Below are 21,522 nucleotides of genomic sequence, written 5' to 3'. Positions count from 1 at the left end.
TATGTTTTACTACATTTTTGGACTCTTTAGTTTACTGGCAAATAGTCTGCTGTTTTTTCGTTTTCGTTCGCTTAACATTTTTTTATTTGGCAATACAAAACTGCTCATCAAATTCATTCAAATGTCAAAATCAGATTTGCACCTAACTTCACAGCAAACAATCCATTTTGTTTCCAGTTTCCACTTTTCCCAACTCGATTTCAAGTTCACTACGAGACGAGTACATTCTGACTTAACGCGCGAGATTTTTTGTTGTCATACAAGTTCGTGAGTGAAAGGAATTAAGACATTATGATTATTGTGTGAAAAATCCTTGCTAGTTCAGGATTCCGGGATCCTTTTTTATTGTTTTATATTGATCAAACGTACTTAGTGCCTCCGAAAATGGTGCAAGAATACGTGTCTCCCGTTAGGGTCCACAAGTACCCCTTCGAAATGGTGATGGCCGTGAGTATTTATTTCCTAATTGGGAGTTTGAAATTAAAGAAGCGTTTTTATACACAATTTTTACAACTCTGTCTAAAGTACGGAGAATTCACGTTCCCCATAGAAAAGTCGTTCATAAACATTGGATAGTCTTTATGATCAACATTAGTAATTGTTCACATAAAAAAATTTGAAAACAAATTTCCAACTTTTACGAAAGAATCACTCGAATTTGGCAAAAATAAAGACAAAAATAATCTCTGAGTACATGAAGTCAATGAAACAAAGAACATGCATTTCTAAACCAGAAAAAGAAAACTTGTTTGTGGTTTATGTAAATAAAATGAAGTATACAATTTTAAAACAATCAATATTTGTAAACATTGTATTCGTCTAGTATTATTATCACTGACAAAAAATAATAATTTAAAATGATTGTTTAAAGCCTGATGTGGGTTTCTATACCCTATAGAACCCATTTAGAGCGAAGCAACTGTGCTAGTGCTTAAATCTGGTAGGCGGGTACCAAAGCAATAATGTGATCCAGTTTGAAGGGTGGGGCAGCTATTATACAATATATATGAGACTTGGACTCGTGTCTCTGGTGAGTCGTAGTATTCCAATCTTACTCGTATCTGCTGCAATAAAACTTCTGCCTTAACAGAGTCGGCCAACCGAAGTATAAGTTCTGTTAACACAAGTTCAATGAGATTTATGGCCAAACATGATAATAAAAACTATTGTCGAGTATCTAAGTGGTAAATATAAAAAGGTCATATGCAGTGTAAAATAATACAGATAACACTAATATATTAATTCTTAAAAAAATGCATAGATAACTTGATTAGTTACCAGAAATTGGTAGTATGTTCAGTATTGACTGAGAAAATTTGATATGAAATGTTTGAAAAAGGCAAAATAGGGTTTTTTTTGTTTCATGGATACAATATTTGTGTAAATATATAATGAGCAATAAAACATGTGTGAAGACATATTAGCATCCCTGTCTCATAACAAGCAAGAGTGACCATGATTTTTAAAATATAAAAAAATACTAGTTAACTCAATCTAATACTTGTACAGTATTTTCTATTTATATCATAATAGTATTTATATGTTTTCTAAGGCTGCAGTACCATCATAAAGTTCCGCAATGAACCTGTGATGTGTTTTTGGTGGAGCTACAGTTATACAGAATAACTAATAGGTCTATTTCATATCTCTGGGTGGAATTAACTTTGCAAATGGGTTTCTGTAACTATTTAATGCCATCTAGTGAGGTTGATGGTAGTAGGTTGACGGTAGTATCGAAGTAATGGACTGAAGTAATTGTGATTCATTAAAATGTAGTAGTGTACTGTACTGTTACTGTAGAATGTTTCGAATCTCTCTAAATAATGAGAAAAATAATAAAATTTATGAACTACTAACTTTATTGACCTGTGAGAATGTGAAGACGATCTTTTAACTGGTCTTGTCTATTTTCGTCTTATGAATACACAAGTATGTGTTCCGGTTGGCAAGGTATTTATTGCAATTTTGAGATCCTTATCTTGTATATGTACGTAAACCGCTCACGGCCATGTGGGCACTCATTTCACTCATTTAAGCCACTAATTAAAGTAATTTTTAGATATTGGCCAAAATGCCCATTACTCAGCATGTTCTCTGATGAGAACAGAGTAGGTTGTTGTATCTTCAATCACCTACATGAAACTGCTGTGTTCGTTCACAGTGCATTTCTTGACAAATTTGCGTGTGTCATCAGGGTTATCACTGTAGCATTGGTTTTTTTTAATGATTAATGGTTTACTGGTGGCCCGGAGACCTTTTCAGTTTTACAAGGACAAGTGGGCGAGCAAGGGCTCAGCCAGAAGAGGCGGTATTTGCTAACAGCTACCCGAGTGCCTCCAAGGGAGATCTAACAACTCAAGAGTAGCTGCTTTGCGAATGAATCTACTACCGGATCGGAATCGAAAAATTGGGTCCTGGAACGAATTACCCTCCACGGTTTTTTTAACTACTTTTATTATATTCTCCAGACGACCTTAAAATGCCTTAAATCGAATCCTCTGCGATTTTGATATTTCCCTGTTATTGTCGGTGTCAACGGGTGGCGGAAATTACTTACAATGAGAGGAAAATAAATGTCTAATAATAATATAATAGAGATGATCGAAATATAAATTTAAAATGTATTCATGGTCACCGTTTTCTTATCTCGAGTATTTATCGTGGCACTATTTGCATATTCACAATGCTAACGATGCGACGCGGGTTCTTTTAGTATTTAAACACATTTTATGATTTACTGCATGCGAAAACAAAGCGTGTTAACAACATTTTATGTAATTAAAAAAAGTTTAAAAATAAATAAAAAGCTATATAAAAAAATATTGACGTTAGAGGCATAAGGTTTTTTAAAGATAACTTTTTAAGTGTATGATTTTCATGAATTTAAACACTATACACTTCACTGTGCACTTCTTCTCTATATTCTCTATAAGTGTGGAAAATTTCATACTCCTCCGTCCGCGTAATTTTCGTAAAAAAGGGATACAAAGTTTTTGCTTCACGTATTAATATATAGATTTGGGTAGCTTGAATTGTTAGCGCATCAGCTAGGGTTGTCGTTGAAGCGTTATAAGCGACCGTTTTTTGCCAAATACATTTTAAGTATCACTTTTTCAAATATCAAATGTCAATTTTCCTCATCTGATACGCGCCGTGCCCTTGTCGCTGTTGATAAATTTCAGCTTTTTAGCAGGGGCCTTCTCACGGGCAGGATTTTGTGGATTTGCGAAATTTCTGGTAAAATATGGTGTGCTACGACCCGATTAGGTCTTATATTTCTGCCACGAAGCAAACGTAGATTCTGTTTTGATAGATAAAGCGCTCTAGTGATTAATAAACACTAGGCAAAGCCGTGAATTTGTTGACAAATATAAAAAAAAATGTTTTTCTTAAAATGACAACGTCAATGTCGTTCCACTACCACCATAGTTATTCCATAACTAGCTAACATTGTTATCCTTGTTCGTATGTCGTGTGTTAGTAATCACAGTTCGCGTTAGCTCATCGCTCAATTATCGTGCATTTAACATATTCTTTGTGCACATACGGTGTTATGGCTCTTTGTATTGTCAAAGGAAGAGTCACGTGTCCAAGCACGTGCTCAATATTAGTAATAAAAAAATCAGAGAGTTTTTATTTTTAGTTCTCAGACGGGTGAACCAGCTCACGAGCTACCCGATGGTGAGTAGTCACCGGAGCCCATAGACTGAGCAGTACAAATGCCCACCCAGAGACATGTTTCTAAGTCTCAATTCTGTAGTACAACAGCTGCCCCACCCTTCAATCTGGAATGCATTACTAATCCAGGGTAGAAATTGACATGGCGGCGGTAGTTATCTAATGGTCGGTGTAGATTTTGCCGGGAAAATGCGATAAAATATAAGATTTTAGAAAAATAAAATAAGATTTGAAGAAAATAATATTTTGAAGTCGTCGTGGCCTAAAGGATACGACGTCCGATGCATTCGTGTTGAGCGATGCACCGGTGTTCGAATCTCAGGCGGGTACAAATTTTTCTAATGAAATACGAACTCAACAAATGTTCACGGTTGACTTCCACGATGAAGGAATAACATCGTGTAATAAAAATGAAACCCGCAAAATTATAATTTGCGTAATTACTGTTGTTAGGACCTCTTGTGAGTCCGCCCGGGTGGGTACCAACAGCCTGCCTATTTCTGCCGTGAAGCAGTAATGCGTTTCGGTTTGAAGGGTGGGGCAGCCGTTGTAACTAAACTTGAGACCTTAGAACTTATATCTCAAGGTGGGTGTCGCATTTACGTCGTAAATATCAATGGGCTCCAGTAACCACTTAACACCAGGTGGGCTGTGAGCTCGTCCACCCATCCAGCAATAAAAAAAAAGATACATAATTTCATTGTATTTGTGTCTGATGATATATTCCATTTAATAGTGATAATTCAAGTAACAGGAAAACGAAAACGGAACTCGCAGAAGCCGCATTTAGCGCGTGTGGGCTGATAAATGTTATTCCAATTCTATGTACATAATATATCCGGGTCCAATGCGATTTTGCTTTACCCGACAACGTCCAAGTAGGAGTAATGTTTTAAGAGTGCATGTGTACCTTCTCTGGCACGCAATGGACCTTGATGTATTGTAATATCTATACAAATAAATAAAATTTGAGTGTCTGTTTGTAAATAATAAAATAACCACTTTTTACTTATTTCGTAAGTACCAGTAAGACCACAATATATATACATACTTACCAATTATTACTTTTTTTTGTTGGTATGTTTGTTCCGTTTAATCTCTGGAACGGCTGGACCGATTTTGACGAGACTTTCACTGATAGGTGGTTGATGATATAAGGAGTAACTTAGGCTATTTTTTTAGACTAGCTTCGACCCGCGGCGTCACCCGCGGTACGAAAAAGCGCGGGTAACATCGCGGGACTCATATAGTAATATGAGATTTACATAGTTAGCAGTGTTAATTGTTAAAGGACACAGTATATTTCAACAAAAATAGTTTCAAAATTTAATCTCGTGTATTTAAATTTTATAACCTGTTGACATTTATAATAGACATTTATAAGTGTGCTTAAAAATACGAAAACTAAATACAATCTAGCCTTGCCTTTTCTTTAATAATTTCATGGTCATTCCAACGCCATTAACAATAGTCCGGTCGGCGCGGCGGCGTCACGATTAGTGCAGTCTTTACTATAATAGGCACCAATCGACGCTTTCCATTGCATTACATCTTGGTATTTAGGGCTTCGCCTTAAATGCAGTCGACAATTTGCAAATTTCACCTTTAACGTCTATCATTTAAGATATGAATTTCAGGAAACGTGAAGTGAATTTGAACGTGGAATATTTTTGTTGTTCGAACAAAAAATATGAGTCTCATGAAGTTTTCGTCATATAATTTTAAACTTTAAAAAAGAGATAAGAAGACTCAGTTTCTCTTGATTTAAATGCATAAAATATTTTCATTTATTTGTAACATTCAAATATCCTGTTGCCTTTCTTTTAACACTTTCAATGTTGAATTCAAATATTAATGAAGTACCTGGTAGTTTCTCACGATTTCCAGAAATAATATTGAAATTATTATTTAAAATTTAAATCATTGTCATTGTGAAACAAAACTTAAAACCAATGACGATAAGGTTGTGTTTTTAAATTCATTGTATTTCGGGTAGTATTTCTGAGGTCAACGACTTGAATTTGATTAGATTGTTTGTGTCGTAAAACAGTCTCGTTTGTGTTTCGTTTTGATTTTGATGCTTATGTCAAAAGGGATAAGTTCTTGTTTCGTTTCAATGCCAATTTTGTATTTCCGTGTCTGGCCTTCATAAGCTACGAAACGATTTTGCTCATTTCTGCCGCTAAGCCAATGAGAAGGTTGTGCTGAAATGCGTTTCAGTTTGAAAAGCATGTTTTTTAAGTATTATTAATACTAAAGGCAACTCTTTCGTCATAATGTATAGTGTAATAGAGATTTATGATTCAAATGTTTTGACTATCGGGCCATATAGATATTCATGCCCGAGCCCGCGGAGCAAGCGGTTATTACTGTTGGTAGAACCTCTTGGGAATCCGCACGGGTAGGTACCACTGTACCACCACCCCGCCTGTATCTGTCGTGAAGCAGTAATGCGTTTCGGTTTGAAGGATGGGGCAGCCGTTGTAACTAAAACATGAGACCTTAGAACTCATATCTCAAGGTGGTTGGCGCATTTACGTTATAAATGTCTATGTGCTCCAGTAACTACTTAACACCAGGTGGGCTGTGAGCTCGTCCAACCATGTAAGCAATAAAAAATAAATTAAAAAAAGCGGTCAATGGTCGCCGTCACCCAAAACACGTCACTTTGGATCCTCCCGATCCGCTATGGATGCTTTTAGGCATTCCAAGCACCGGTCACCGTTCTCGTCGAACCCGTCGAATGCGACAAAGGGTTCGGCGAGTAAATCAACCTACAGACACAGCCCACTGAGTTATTCGCTTTCTTAGCGGGTCGCGATTCCGATCCCGTGGTAGATTCAGCGAACCACTACCCTTGCTAGGGCTAGTGTTATCAAATTCTCTCAGTTTGAAGCCCGTGCGCTCGCTTTGCACATTATAACTCCTCGTGATTGCGAGTATAGGTAAGCAAAAAATAGACATTTGGGTTCAGCGTCTGTAAAGTGATCTCAGCGGTACTTAACGCCTTCACTTATTCTTTTTCTATACTTCGTTGTCAGATTTGCCTCGAAGGGCCCTAATTAGAGTGGACAGGTTGGATTTTTTGGAAAATTTACTTACGTAAATTTGGTCTGGAAAAAATTTACATATGTTTCCATCCTGTTCTATGCATGGTTTTACAGCTATAAACATCACAAACCCGTAGTCAGCATTAAATGCCGTGCAGTAAGTGGTCTGTACAAAGTTTGCCGCTTATCATTTGATGAGATTTTCGCCGGCATGTTTATGCCGCTAAGGACACAGCTTTAATTTTATGTGGCGTGTGAAAATTTTGTGAATAAAATTTCTTATGTAAAATAATAATACGGAAACTAACAACATATCTGATTATTCAGGTATAGAATAAAAAAGCGTAGGCAGTTGGTGTAAAACGCCTGTCATCATTCGATGGAATACAAACGCCTGTACTTCAAATAGTCTCGTCTGAGTTCTGTTCTATTTCGAATTTTATGTGCTCGTTGACAAGTGGCCAATATTTCGGTTTATCACCATCATATCGGACGCAAGAGGTCCACTATTAAATGTAGACTAATCCCATAGATAGACAGTGACCAGTTTAAAGGGGTCTGAACCTAGCCAGCGCTGCGACTTGTCAAAAAAACCTTGTACCCCGCCTCTCGTGTCGACAAAACCGTATCAACTCTTAATACGATTAAAATTAAGTGTAAATTTATTTGATAACAAATTCAGTCAACCTTCAAACGTTTGAACTTCTGAAAGCGAGGAAGAATAACACATTGAAATATATTTGCGCACGTATCTAAAGATTCAAGGTGACTTATATTTATTTGGGTTTTTCAGCATGTTTACATTTGTTAGTTATTTGACCAGCAAACGGTATGTTTATAAATTTGGCACGTTCCTTTTTTATATATAAGTAGATTTTTGAGCCTGCTTTCTACAGATGATGATAATATTTATGATGAAAGCACAGACAGGAATGTGGTACCTGCTAGATCTAAAATCGCTCTTTACTAATATGTACTATCGACCAGTTCCACTTTATTACAAGAGGGGTAATAAGTGCAAGGTCTTGATACAGCAACCCCAAAAACGAACTATGTAAGGAAAGGTTGATGTTACTGTAGCTATGTATGACGTAGCTACCTAGAGTCTTTCAGAGTTCGAACCTTGAGATAAATGCTGTTTTTCTGTCAACGATGTATTTGTTCCGGTTTGATACAACGTCATGGACGAGCAATGTATGTGAGGTTGTTATTTAGTCACGATTTATGGATTTTTCTTCCCAAATGCCGCATCAGAAGATATAGTAACGACCTAATGCCCTGTGAATAGGTAAACACTAGAATTAGACCGTCTGCTTTTCAATGTGGTTTGGTGCTAAGCTGTTTCTGAAGCCAATCTGCGTAACGACGATTTTCGCAAGATGTCGGCCTGCGTTTGGATCATAGGAGTCGAAAGCTAGGTTGAACGAAAAGTGTTGGTAGAGACCTTTGCCTAGCAGTGGAGGAATGCAGGCTTATGCACGATGCTGCATACTAAACACAACACAATTAACGGAACTTTTTTTATTGCTCAGATGTGCGGTCGAAGTTCCGGCCATCTGGTATTAAATCGTCACTGGAGTCCATAGACATCAACGACGTAACCGCGACCAAACTTGAGATATTAGTCCTAAGTCTCATTTTTGTAATACACCGCCTAACCCACCTACCATTCAAACCGAAACGCAATAATACTTCACGACAGAAATAGGCAGGGTGATGGTATGTACTCGTGTGCACTCTCAACACGTACCACAAGTAATATGACTAGACACGATTAAATGGCTATCGTACCATTCAAAACTGAACGAACGATTATTTTGCGGTATTCACATCCAGGGCTAACCATGAGATCATTCCTGTAAACTGTGTGAAAATAAAAGTCACGTGTTGTGGAGCGGGTTTTGTAACGGAAACGTGATTGAAGTTATTTTTGGTGTTTTTAATAGATACAGTGTTGTGTTGAACGTACGTGTCTGTAGTTTACATTTAGTCTGGCGGATTTGTCAATATTAATCTTTTATTTTCATTTTACTAATTACTATGATCTGTCTGCAGATACTTTTAAATTTACAAGTGGTTTTGAAAAAATCATAGGACTTAAATGCTCAATATCCACTGATATAGATATGTCCAAATGGATATAAGGATCAATCTCCTGAGATAATATACTAAGATGTAGTAATCTTTTTGTAGTTGTGATCCATTAGTTGTTTAGCAAAGGTTGTTTGAATATAATTCCAATCTTTTACTGTAGTTTTTACCTCTAAGGATTACTTCATCTTTAACTTTACGAATGGCCAGGACGTGGTAGATTCTTTCATCAGAAATACTATAGAGTGCTTACAATAATTCTCTGCGTTTTTGTTTTAATTATTGAAGAATTTTAATACGTTGGTTTGAAACTGTACTCCGCAGTTAAAGGCCATAAGTCTATGGTAAATGGGTTTAAGAATACTTATGTATATCGACAGATTGTTTACAACGACAGTGATTACATTTTATTTAGAAGTCAATATGAATTACGTATTGGCTGACCCATCGGCCCAAGACGCTTGGTGAATGTACATATTATGTTTCCTCTAAGAACATATTATCTTCTCCAGGTACATCCACAACTACTTTGCAAAATCCCTATGTTGTTCAAGGACAAGTTTGTCTTCTAGCTGTGAATGTAACTTGTACGGAATTTATTCATTCGCTTTGTTGCAGCATTTTTTTAGCTAAGTGTTTTGTTACTAAAGCTGTTCTGAAGTTATTAAGAAACTTCTTTCGGATCTTCGTCCATTACTATTACGGCTGTGTCATCAGAAAATGTTATCTCTATAGCTCCTCTTATTTGATCTATGGTAGTAATACCCCAATCAACTAACCTTTACCGTATTTAGATAATGGCGATCGTCATGAAATGAATAATAGATGTGTAGAAATAGAGTCATCTCTTTCGCACGCCCACCTTCCAAAGGCGGTGACGTTATCAAACGCATTCTGCATTCTATTTCATGTGATTTGACGATTCCGACCACCACAAGCAGATCTGAAGGGGTTCTTAATTTTCTCACCAGTGAAAGGATTTAGAAATTTAGTCCAAACTAAGAATTTTTGATTTGGAATATTTAAAAAAAGTAATGTAAACATCCTCATTGCATTAAGAAATATTTGTAAACATGAATAATTCATAATTCGTATAGAATGTTGCGTACAAAATCGTTACTGCCAACTAAAACCGGTCCGTAAACAGGTAATCGTTTGAAACAGGCCTGACTACTGAAGTGCGAGAAAAAAAAACCTAATTAAGTGTATTAATTATTTGTTGCGTTTGTGGAAATTGACCTTTAGGTGCATAGCATTAAGTATAAATGTAATATAAATGAATGGCTATTAGTACTTTGTTATAGTGACCCAAACTCTGTCTTTAGTACCTCTGAAACCACGCGCGCACCGCTTGGTTTGCAAGGTTTGCCGACATTGGCTTGGAGTTCATTCACGTGAGTTTAGAGGTCTTTTAATTTGCCTGTCATTTTTATTGACATGGCTGTTGGCTGCGTACAAGCTGCCTGCTTGTTGATGATATCCGAAGTTCAATAATATTACTGTTGTTGTTCCTACGGAGGACTTTTGTACAAGCATTTTTTTCGTGTCTAAGTTATAACAAAAGCGGGTACCAATTTTTCTAATGAAATACGTACTTAACAAATGCTCACGATTGACTTCCACGGTGAAGGAATAACATCGTGCAATAAAAATGAAACCCGCAAAAATTATAATTTGCGTAATTACTGGTGGTAGGACCTCTTGTGAGTCCGCGTGGATAGGTACGACCACCCTGCCTATTTCTGCCGTGAAGCAGTAATGAGTTTCGGCTTGAAGGGTGGGGCAGCCGTTGTAACTATACTTGAGACATTTGAACTTGAATCTCTGTGTGGCGCATTTACATATAGATGCTCCAGTAACCGCTTAATACCAGGTGCGCTGTGAGCTCGTCCACCCATCTAAGCAATAAAAAAAAGCCTGGTGTGTGTGAAGTCCACGTGCTGGCTTCGTTCCCTTTTTCGAATTAAATGCTCTTGAAATCGGTTTACTGTCTTCATATTCCTTCATCCAATATTAACGATATCACATCAACACCCAAACATTAGTATGAAACAGCTTCATTATAACGTAAATAACGCATACATGCAGATACAACAGTGAGTTCTCTGAAAGTCGTGAAAATATTGCATATCGCAATATAAGTCAGATACTCCACAGTCAGTATAGTGATTCCACAATTAATCATTGGTACTGAAAATACTTTGGGTTTTTTTTATTCGTAGAGATTGTGTTTTTTTATACACGAAGCATCACTGTAAAAGTTAGATCAATATAAATTAGTTTAATTAAAATTATTTAAAATAGACGACATTAATATAAAATAAATTTTCAAAATATTAAATTCAAAATTAATAAATAAATTATTAAGTCCTTTAAACGCTGTAACCAGTTATTGATTGAAACACGCAGTTTCCTAATGGGAAAATTCTGCAGCGCTGAACTTATACGCATATGTACCTACATGACGCAATTCGCTCATAATATAAATAGCTCAATGCATCTATGATAATATTATAAAGCTGAAGACTTTGTTTGTTTGGTTGAACGCGCTAATCTCAGGAACTACTGGTCCGATTTAATTTTTGAGTTTTAGATAGCCCATTTATTGAAGAAGGCTATAGAACATCACGCTAAGACCAATATGAGCGGAGAATGTTCATAAAGAATGTTTCAAAATCGTTTTTTTTTTTCCTTTTCGAGAGCATCCGTTGCGTGCGCTGTGGAAAAGATTAAAGTTTCGCTAAAATAATGTATGACAGAATTGTTTCCCTTTAAAGTTCTAAAAAATGTGCGTGATAGCATATTTCTATATTTTAAGGTTGCCTCACTATAATCTCTTTTCTGCTAACCAGTTTTGTTCTAATAAAGCATTATTTGAGAAGGTGTTTTTATAAATATCATATTAATCCTTATCCAAATAAATACGTTATTCATTGCAATTATTTAATTTACAAGAAAATTTTCCGTTTCCATCACTTGATTTTAATGAGCATCTTAGAAATTATTGCAGTTTTAAAATAGCATCGCAGCAAAATAATGATCAAGCGCGTAATAATGATGTACATGACTCCGGTCGGCGCCGGTGCGCGGCGGCAGAGAATATGAAGAATAATAAGAAACACTCAAATTATTTCAAGATTGAAAATTGTAGATTTTTCTTGGTTTTTTCTCCAAGATCAGGATTCTGATGATTACAGTTCAGATCTACCTAGGGAAGTCTACCCTTTCGAAGAAAAAAGAAAAAAGAATTATCAAAATTGGTTGAAGCATTCTCGAGAAATCGGTGAACATCTAAATATATAAAAATGAATTGCTGTTCCTTAGTCACGCTAAAACTCGAGAACGGCTGGACCGATTTGGCTAATTTTGGTCTTGAATTATTTGTGGAAGTCCAGAGAAGGTTTAAAAGGTAGATAAATATGAAAATGCTCGGAATTAAATAAAAATAACAATTTTGTTTTTCCTTTGATGTGTCCCCCATCGGACGGATTCCTTTTGTTTGCTTTAAATTTATTTTGTACAAAAGCTTAGGTCTTTTATTTATCGATTGAGGCACTACGAAGTCTGCCGGGTCAGCTATAGATAAAAAATGGTGGTCGAATTGATAACCTTCACTTTTGAAGTGGGTTAAAAAGCGTGATTTGATACCTTACATAGCTCCTTAACGTCCTATTATTCAACAATATTCACCTTCTACGTAAATGAAGTCGCGGGTAAAATATAGCGTTATACGAAAGTAACTATTCCAAGTCGACGAAGTCGCGGGCAAAAGCTACTATGAAATAATCCACTACTACTAAGCGCAAGCATTATACCAATCATATTGTGTGTGTGGCTATCTTAGCAATCCAGTTCTCTTAATCGACCCGCCACATTTGTATATCACAAGAGCATTGAACAAAGATTGGCGCCAAAATCAGAAAACACATTAAATATTCATATTAGTATTAAACGTTCCAAATTCAACTGCGATATTGTTTTTTTTAATAATTCTAACAGAGTTTATTGCCAGACTGTAAATATACAAAGATATAAAACATTATTTTGTTCATATCGAGTGCATCAGTGAGATAACAGTTCAGCACGTGTTTTGTGTTTGTCCGTGATAAAGTCATGTATTCAGACACGTGAATGAGATAGACGCGTGGCGAACGAGTGACTAATTTATCGATATTATTGATCGAGAAGTTGTATCGGACTGCTTGGGGCACCGGGTTTCGTCTACAATTGTCGAAGTTCGCGTGCCATCAAACAATGGAATGGACTTCCAACGGTGTTCACAATGGAACATTAGGTCGCCAGCCTTCGCGCGCATTGAAAATATACCGTTGACCTAAATTAAGTTAATTTATTAACCTACCCTCTATTTCCACGGAATCGGGTTCCGCGTAGCGTCAGTGTCGAGGAGGACATCGTAAAATGCTTCAAGGTTTTTTTTTATTGCAAGGTATTTTTTTATAACGTAAATGGGTGGACGGACTCACAGCCCACCTGGTGTTAAGTGGTTACCGGAGCCCATAAACATCTACAATGTAAATGCCGCCACCAACCTTAAGATATGAGTTCTAAGGTCTCAGTATAGTTACAACGGCTGCTCCACCCTTCAAACCGAAGCGCATTACTGCTTCACGGCTGAAATAGGCAGGGTGGTGGTACCCGTGGTCTCACAAGAGGTCCTACCACCACCATACGTAATCATTACGATATACTTACTTCCAATGTCGGCTGGACACTTTACCGGTCGCTAACAATCAGCCTTGGTTCTTAACTCGCAACAGGAGTAGCGACGATCAATGAGAATCATTTACAAACTAGTTCAGTCGGTCGTCGTCAATCTTCGGTGGGGTGGTCGGTCTCGAGGACAAATTGTATATTTAGGGAGCTTCAGCTCGGCGTCGCTGAGAGCTCGCTAATACTATCGATCTGATCTTTCGTTCAGAGCTGACTCACACAAAAACGTTCTTATATATTTTTCTTTAGGCGTGCCTTGTATATAGAGAACTACTCTGAACAATACACGGTTGAAAAGAACCACAGAAACCTTTAGATCTCTGTTGAGTTTTCGTCACACGTGAGTCTGTAGGTTCGTGTCTGCACTACATGAGTATGGCAACTTCATTCTTCCCGCCGCTGTTTTGTGAATATGATGACTGGTATTTGCATGTAATCTGGATATATGATGCCCTTGAAGATAGATAGACGTAGATCTCAAGTCAATGTCCAATACCCATGTTCTGATTATATTTGGATCAAAATGTAAATTCCTGTAATTGGACAAAATGTAAATTCAAAATCGTTTATCTAAAGCTCGCGGTTCGTGCTGTGTTGACTTTGTCCACTGAGTTTCTCACCGAATCTTCTCAGTGGGTCGCGATTCCGATCCGGTAGTAGATTCTGCGAAGCACTATCTTTGCTAGGGTTAATGTTAGTAAATTCTTTGAGGTTGAGATTTTAAGCTCATATACCCACCCGTCAGGGCGTAGCTGCAATAGCCCTTTTCTTAAGCTACCAGAGAATAGGTAGAAAAAAGGTACAATTTGTGCATCAAAACGCATCCTTAACGCACCGGTAGCGATAATTACGCAGAAGTATGTCGATATTGGACTGGAACTCATCTGGTCGTTAGTCTTAATGTCCATCGAAACATAATTTGATAAAGTTTCTTGACCTCCCAAAAACGATTAGTTTTACTGCGCGGTCGGCGTGTTGTGAAACGATCGCGTGACCGACCCTCGTGCGGGATAACACTTGCAGCGTAATCCGATAGGTCAATTGATTCCATCTTCTGACACGCAATTTTTCTTGATACCGTGCCTAATGCAAGTATTATTGGGAAATATCTGGTTTTTGCGTGCTGAGAGCCTGCCCTATGTTTCGGGATTGAAGTTATGTGTACGGGCTTTGGAAACCATTTAATACCAGATGGGAGGTGAGCTCTTGGCCAATCTAGAAACTGAAATGAAAATATAAAAAAATACGGGAAATTGTCCCAACCCAATTGTGTATGGGTTCACATCACGCACTTGCACTAGTCACAAGCAAACGTAAAATTAAAATTAACGTCAAAATAAACATACGGTTTTTAATCGTATGGTTTGACTGAAACTGCTGTACGGTTTTATTATTTATTTCCAACGATTCAATTCCATTCCAAATTATTTCACGTACCTATTATCCAAGATGACCGTGACCACGAAAACTAGATTAGAACGTAAAAAGAGCTTTAATCATCTAAACAACTTTTGGAAGGTAATGAAAATCGTATTAATTTTTTTTATTTTATGTTTCTTTGTAAAATTACAATATTATCTCCAACGTAGCGTTCTGGTCTGCGATAAGAACATTGTCGAGTACCAAAATAAGTTACGTTATCAGTTATTCACTGTCGTCTTTTTGCTAAAAGTCTTTGAATTATGCGCAATTTTTAGCAGACAAGGTCAAGCCTGGACTTAAGTTCGTCTGTTGAGCAGTCACCACTCAATACAAAGTGTATTCCATCGCCGGGCTTCACACACCAGTAATCGAAGTTGCTCAATGAATAATCTGGCATTTTTTCCCTACCTATTCGCTGATAGCTTAGTGTCATTTTCACCTGTCACGCATCCGAAAGGCTAAGAGGCTATTACGCCTATATACGCCCCGACGGTTAAGTGAGCTCACGGGCTCAACCTAAGAGAAATTGCTTCCACTAGCCCTAGCAAGAACAGTGCTTCGCAGAATCTACTACCTTTTTTCCCCCTACCTATTCGCTGGTAGCCTAAGAGGCTATTTCAGCTACGCTCGGACTTGTAGGTGAAGTCACGGGCTCAACCTGAGAGAATTTGTTAACACTAGAATTCTGAAGTCACTTCTTGATCACTTCGCAGAATCTACCACGGATCGGAATCGCGATCTACTGAGAAGATCCGGCGAGAAACTCACGGGTCTAATAATCTGGCATATTGCATACTACGATCGCATTTACTCTCATGTAACCCTAACAATTTACCTCCATATTTCGGAATAAGTATTCCGAACATCATATGAGAACTAACGAGTCCATTTTAAGGGAGCTCTAAACATCCGAAAAAGGCTCTCTCCCATCTGCCGGGAACAGGCTATGAGCTCCTTCTGACGCATCATGTGGTCTCCCAGACATGAATTAGAGAAGCTCATAATTACGGGTCGCATAGAAGGCAAGCGCGCCGTGGGCAGAACACCAGTCCGATGGTCAGATCTAGTTAGGGAGGCACTAGGTGGTAGTCTATACCATGGGGTCCATGGTATAGACCATGACCCCATGGACCCATGACCAATCACCGTGGAAGAACGTCACATGTGGTCGCGATCCTCAGCAGTGAGGGAACGATATAGATGATGATACCACAATCGAGTACTGTGGCGGGTAGCCATCATACAACGCAAGATAATTGACAGATGCCTGAATCTCGCTTACGACATTTTCAAGATAAAGCGCATATATACAAGTTTCGAACAACAACATTCGGACCGCCGGTCTACCGAGCAAATATCATCCGCTCGGTGGAAGATCTTCCTTTCGTCGTCCTCCTCCTCCTCGCGTCGTTTCCTCACTGCTGAGGGTCGTGACCATTATAATTCGACATGATTTTACTCCTTGTGATGTCCCGCCAGCGCCTCCAATCATTGGCCGCATGAAGGGCATCGTGGAATGGGATCTCTAGTGTGGTGCGGATTTGGTCGAACCACCTTGTCGGACTGCGCCCGCGCAGTCTCTTCTTTCGTCGTATATTCCCCAAAAGTACCATTGTTATTATTCACTACCAGCTGCAACGTTAATTCTATTAACCGAAAAACATGTTGTCCACACGCTTACTGAGAAACAACGTGACCCGCATTCACAGAACTGTGTCACGTGTCATAAATCTCCGCACTAACCGTCGTCCCCTGAATAGTCTTTGTCCATCGCAAGTCGAACGTTTCCGCGTTAATTCGCAGACAAAGAGTTTTGCATCTCGAACGAACGTTCGACGCCTGTTCTCTCGTATATAACGCGAATCTAAATTGGAACACGCCAAGATATTGTTCATTTTTTTTTTCATACCTAAGCCTAGCCTGGAGAGCCTATTTCAGCGTAAGCTTAACTAGTAGGTGAGCTCACGGGGCTCAAACCTGACGACGTTGCTAACACGAACCCTAGCAAGAGCCGTGCTTCGCAGAATCTACCACCTGATCGGAACGCGACCCACTGAGAATCCGTCGAGAAACTCAGCGGGCCGTGTCTGAGGGTTGATATTATTCAGTTGAACGATGGTGTATTAAGACCACGGAAGAGAACCTTATTATCTATTCCGTGATTAAGACGGTCTTATTGTTGTTCGGGATCCGCTTCATGCAGTCAGCGCAGGACCGGTTTTTGTGGCGAGGCTTGGGGGAGGTCTACGTCCAGCTATGGAAGTCTGTGGGCTGATAAGGAGATTTTTGTTGAACTAATACTGTCTCGAGACAAGGGGTCAAAGTCACAAATTCATTATAACGTAATTTAGGACATGACGTCCTCATCTTCCTGGTCGATAATCTTCACTAAGCATACTGAACGTCAAAATGTCAGCGAGTGAAGTCCACCATGACCGCATGATCGTCTATCATCATGATTCTCTTTCAAATCCAGCCGCCAAGAGCAAGGCATCAATTTTATAGTTTTCTTAAGTGAAGTCGTTAATTTGTCATATAAAGGTACAATAAATATCTCAAACAATAATAATACAGTCCAGGCTCAATTACCACAACGCAACACATACGTGTATATATTATTTTAAGATAGTGTCCGCAAAAATAATTTATTTTATAATAAACTTAGAACATTTTTATTCACACTATTTTTATTCATATTTACATCAAATCACATTACTAAAAAAGGTGATACAAAAATGTTAATAAAAAAATCTGAGTGTATTAAAATCTCGATAAACTAATCGTCAAATTGGTGTTGCTTAAATTGCACACAGACATATTTCATTTCTATGTTCGTCCCCGTCTGCAATAGCTTTACTAAAACAGCTTTTTTTTTCGTAGTTTAATAATTATCTTTCTAAATTTGTTAAAGCATCATTAAATGTTCGAACAGAATTATTCTATTACAAAAATGCTGTAAAAACAATCTGGCCGCCGAGGTGATTACGGCAGTACGATTTTCCTTGTAAGTGGAGAATTACAAATCTATTCAGATTAATTTAATTGTTTATTGGAAACGGATTTATGTTATGTCTAAGGTAAAACGGGTTTTGTAATAAAATTCTTGTTTACAGGAAATCTGGGATGAATTAAATATAAAAATCCTTTTTTTTTTTGTAAAATTAAAAACGGGATAGAGCCTAAAAAAATTCTAAGACTAGTCCTAAAACCTTTTCAAAGGTCCAAACCTCGTTTTAAAAGGAAACGTTTTGGAAGCATCAAATACTGGAGCATCCTGCCTGTTTCTGTAGCAAAAACCTTATGCCTTCCGGGCTTTGAGGGGTGGAACAGCCGATATACAACTGAAGCTTTGACTTTTAGGTCGGTTCTGTGGTGTATTCACGTTTGTAATGTCTATACTTGAGACCTTAGAACTTATATCTCAAGGTGGGTGGCGCATTTACGTCGTAGATGTCTATGGGCTCCAGTAACCACTTTACACCAGGTGGGCTGTGAGCTCGTCCAGCCATTTATGCAATTAAAAAAAAAAGCGTTGGTAAATACTAAACGCTAGGTGGACGATGGGATCTTCTACTCAGTTCAATAAAAAACAAACGTTACTACAGATCGCTCGCAGCAAATATATACAGGGTGTCACAATGGGTAGATATCATCAGCATCATCAGCCTATAGTGGTAAAGGCCTCTTCAATTTCACGCCACTGAGCAATATCCTAGGCTTCTTTCATCCAGCTTTTCTCAGCTGCCCTGCATAGATCGTCACTCCACCGAGCCTGAGGGCGTCCAGCACTACGTTTGCCAATTCGCGGTCTTAGACGGAGAATCTATAACCGTTGGGTAGATATATGAAACTGAAATGTGGCTATAGTATCAACAATTTTTCTAATGAAATACGTACTTAACAAATGTTCACGATTGACTTCCACGGTGAAGGAATAACATCGTGTAATAAAAATCAAACCCGCAAAATTATAATTTGCGTAATCAGTGGTGGTAGGACCTCTTGTGAGTCCGCGCGGGTAGGTGCCACCGCCCTGCCTATTTCTGCCGTGAAGCTAAAATGCGTTTCGGTTTGAAGGGTGGGGTAGCCGTTGTAACTATACTGAGACCTTAGAACTTATATCTCAAGGTGGGTGGCGCATTTATGTTGTAGATGTCTATGGGCTCCAATAACCACTTAAGACCAGGTGGCTGTGAGCTCGACCAGCCATCAAAGCAATAAAAAAAAACAATATAAATCACATTAAAAAATTTTAAAAGATTCTAAATCACAATTAGTAATTTCATACAAAAATTAAGTTATTGATTGTTTTAACAGTTCGATGATAGCTCTGAATTTATACAACAAAAGTACCGTTTGGCCATTCATGCGTCTAAAACAATATACATTCATTGAACTGATATCAAACAATGAATGTGATAAAAAATGCAACCACATTAATAGGTACGTACGGTTTTGAAAAGTCATAACAAATTTCAAACTTATTGCGGCGAATGAAAAACTAAATTTCACCTTTATTGCCAAGATAAAAGAAGCTGTTTGGTATGCTGGAGCCAACGGATTGTTTATGTGTATAGTATGTATTTCAATCAGCTGACATCACGTGACCCTTTATTAGTTAGTAGCGGCCCGCTCCGGCTCCGCTCGGGTCTAACTAAAATTTCAACGATATTTAAAGTTGTTTTATTTTTTTAAATAAAATAACACTTATTGCGGCATAAGTATAATAGTTAAACATATGCTGCCGCGACACTTTTTGTAAATATGTAATAATGTTTTCTACAAAGTCGTAGTACATTATTTTATTCTATCATAAATAGTTTTCGCAGGGCATGCGATGTAAAGAATATTTTAGGTATTTTTTTTACACCTTGGGTTACTTTATTGGAGTTTTCATAAGGATCCCTAATTTAAAAAAAAAATATAGCTATATATTATATGTCACTCGGGAATACAGTACAATTTTTCAAATCGGTTCTGTAGTTTCGGAGCCTATTCGATACAAACAAACAAACAAATCTTTCCTCTTTATAATAATATTAGTATTAGTATTAGTATTAGTATATTAGTATTAGTATAGGTTGGAACTCGATTAGGCCGGCGTTTGCTGCGTTTTCATATAACTTCTAGTATTCCAAGTAGGGCAATTCGAGTTTCATGTTCATTCTATCTAATTACAATTTTAGTTTTTCACTTCAAAAAATACAGGCTCAGAGGTGGTATACATTCGTAAGTGCATTCTGTATCCGAACAATAACGAAATGTTGACATCGCAAACTTAATTCAATACCAATTACTTTTAAATCGCACGTCACGCAACATACTTATTATATAAAAATAATTTTAAGCTATGCATAGCTTTTATCGCGGGCCTTGAGCGTGGCGACCGAATCATGAAATTCCATAACGAAAAATACCTAACACCCCTCACTCCGCCTACCATGTAGCTCGCGTTCAACACATTCACACGTTGCGCTTGTGTAGTGTTTGTGAATAAGCGCGTGGCGTGACGTCACACTGCATGCACATCATGAAAAGTCTGCCCATCTCTCTCTCGCGCGGTCTAGCTTATGAGTGTGAAGAGGACAGTTAAGGTTTTGCTCTTATTAATGTTTAATATAGCGTGATCTTGTTTTATTATTGTTTTAATATTAAATTATCATTGTCTAATTATAATTGCATAAGTTGATAAAAAATGCTATGCAATAGCTTTACCGCGACAGATCCCGAGTGCCACACGTTTTTATTACCACATCTTCCAGAAAGAAATTGCTGAGAAAAAGTAAAGGCTTCGTGAGGCTCGTTTTTTTTTTTTTTAAATAGATCGACGAAAATACTTTTTGCCAATTTTACTTTTATTTTAACGGTGTTAGTTTTCTTATCGTTTTCATACGATCTTGACCTTTACGCTACACTTATTAGATTTAATGTTTAAGTAAATTTTATGGACATAAAATTTAATTATCAGTTGCTAAAATTGTAATGTTGCGCTATTTCCGTCGGTTTTTGAGCGAGCCGTAGATTTAAACAACTTTTACAAGCTTAATTTTAATAAGTTTTACGGTTTAACCTCTCGTTTTTTTTCCCTCGCTATATTATCTTCGACATTTCGAAGACTTCCCAGTTTTCGTGGTAGCCTACGACATAATATAATGGCAGTAAGCAACTAAAGATTAAACTCTAAAAGTAGTTTTGATTTTGTTAGTTGTATTGATATCCGTTCTTTATGAGATTGATTTGAGATATACATACAAGGTGTCCCAGAGAGAATGGATAATCCTGAAACACCTCACAGTAGAGCTATTGGGGACACAAAAAAATAATAATCTCAGGTAGTACCCAAATTAATTACCCAGAATAAAATAACAACATTTCATGATTAAAATTTAAGTTCGGATTAATTTTTACAAAAAATTACAGCAGCTACTCATATGGTTTAGTGCATATCCATTGGTATAGTCCATTTAGAATGTTATAACACACAAAATCACTATGGATTTCGTATGTTCGTAGCTGTTGTGTATTACAGAAACGCGCAGTATGTAGTATG

General features: G+C 37.5%; 1 protein-coding gene across 4 annotated transcripts in view; it reads left to right on the top strand.

The window, feature by feature from the left end:
• The first annotated feature begins 125 nt into the window (after nt 1-125).
• The window catches only part of LOC101739159 (protein real-time), a 77,133-nt gene continuing 55,736 nt past the window's right edge, over nt 126-21,522 (top strand). For 3 of the 4 annotated variants that reach the window (XM_021346293.3, XM_062669892.1, XM_062669891.1), the window contains exon 1: nt 138-447. In XM_021346293.3, the coding sequence (XP_021201968.1) occupies nt 385-447 (63 nt within the window). In that variant the 5' untranslated portion in view covers nt 138-384. Of the gene's footprint in view, nt 448-21,522 lie in introns of all 4 variants that reach the window. The other variant, XM_004923613.5, reaches the window with a different exon arrangement.

Source organism: Bombyx mori, chromosome 8, assembly GCF_030269925.1.
Source record: "Bombyx mori chromosome 8, ASM3026992v2".
Lineage (NCBI taxonomy): Eukaryota > Metazoa > Arthropoda > Insecta > Lepidoptera > Bombycidae > Bombyx > Bombyx mori.
This window is presented reverse-complemented; position numbering and strand designations above follow the sequence as displayed.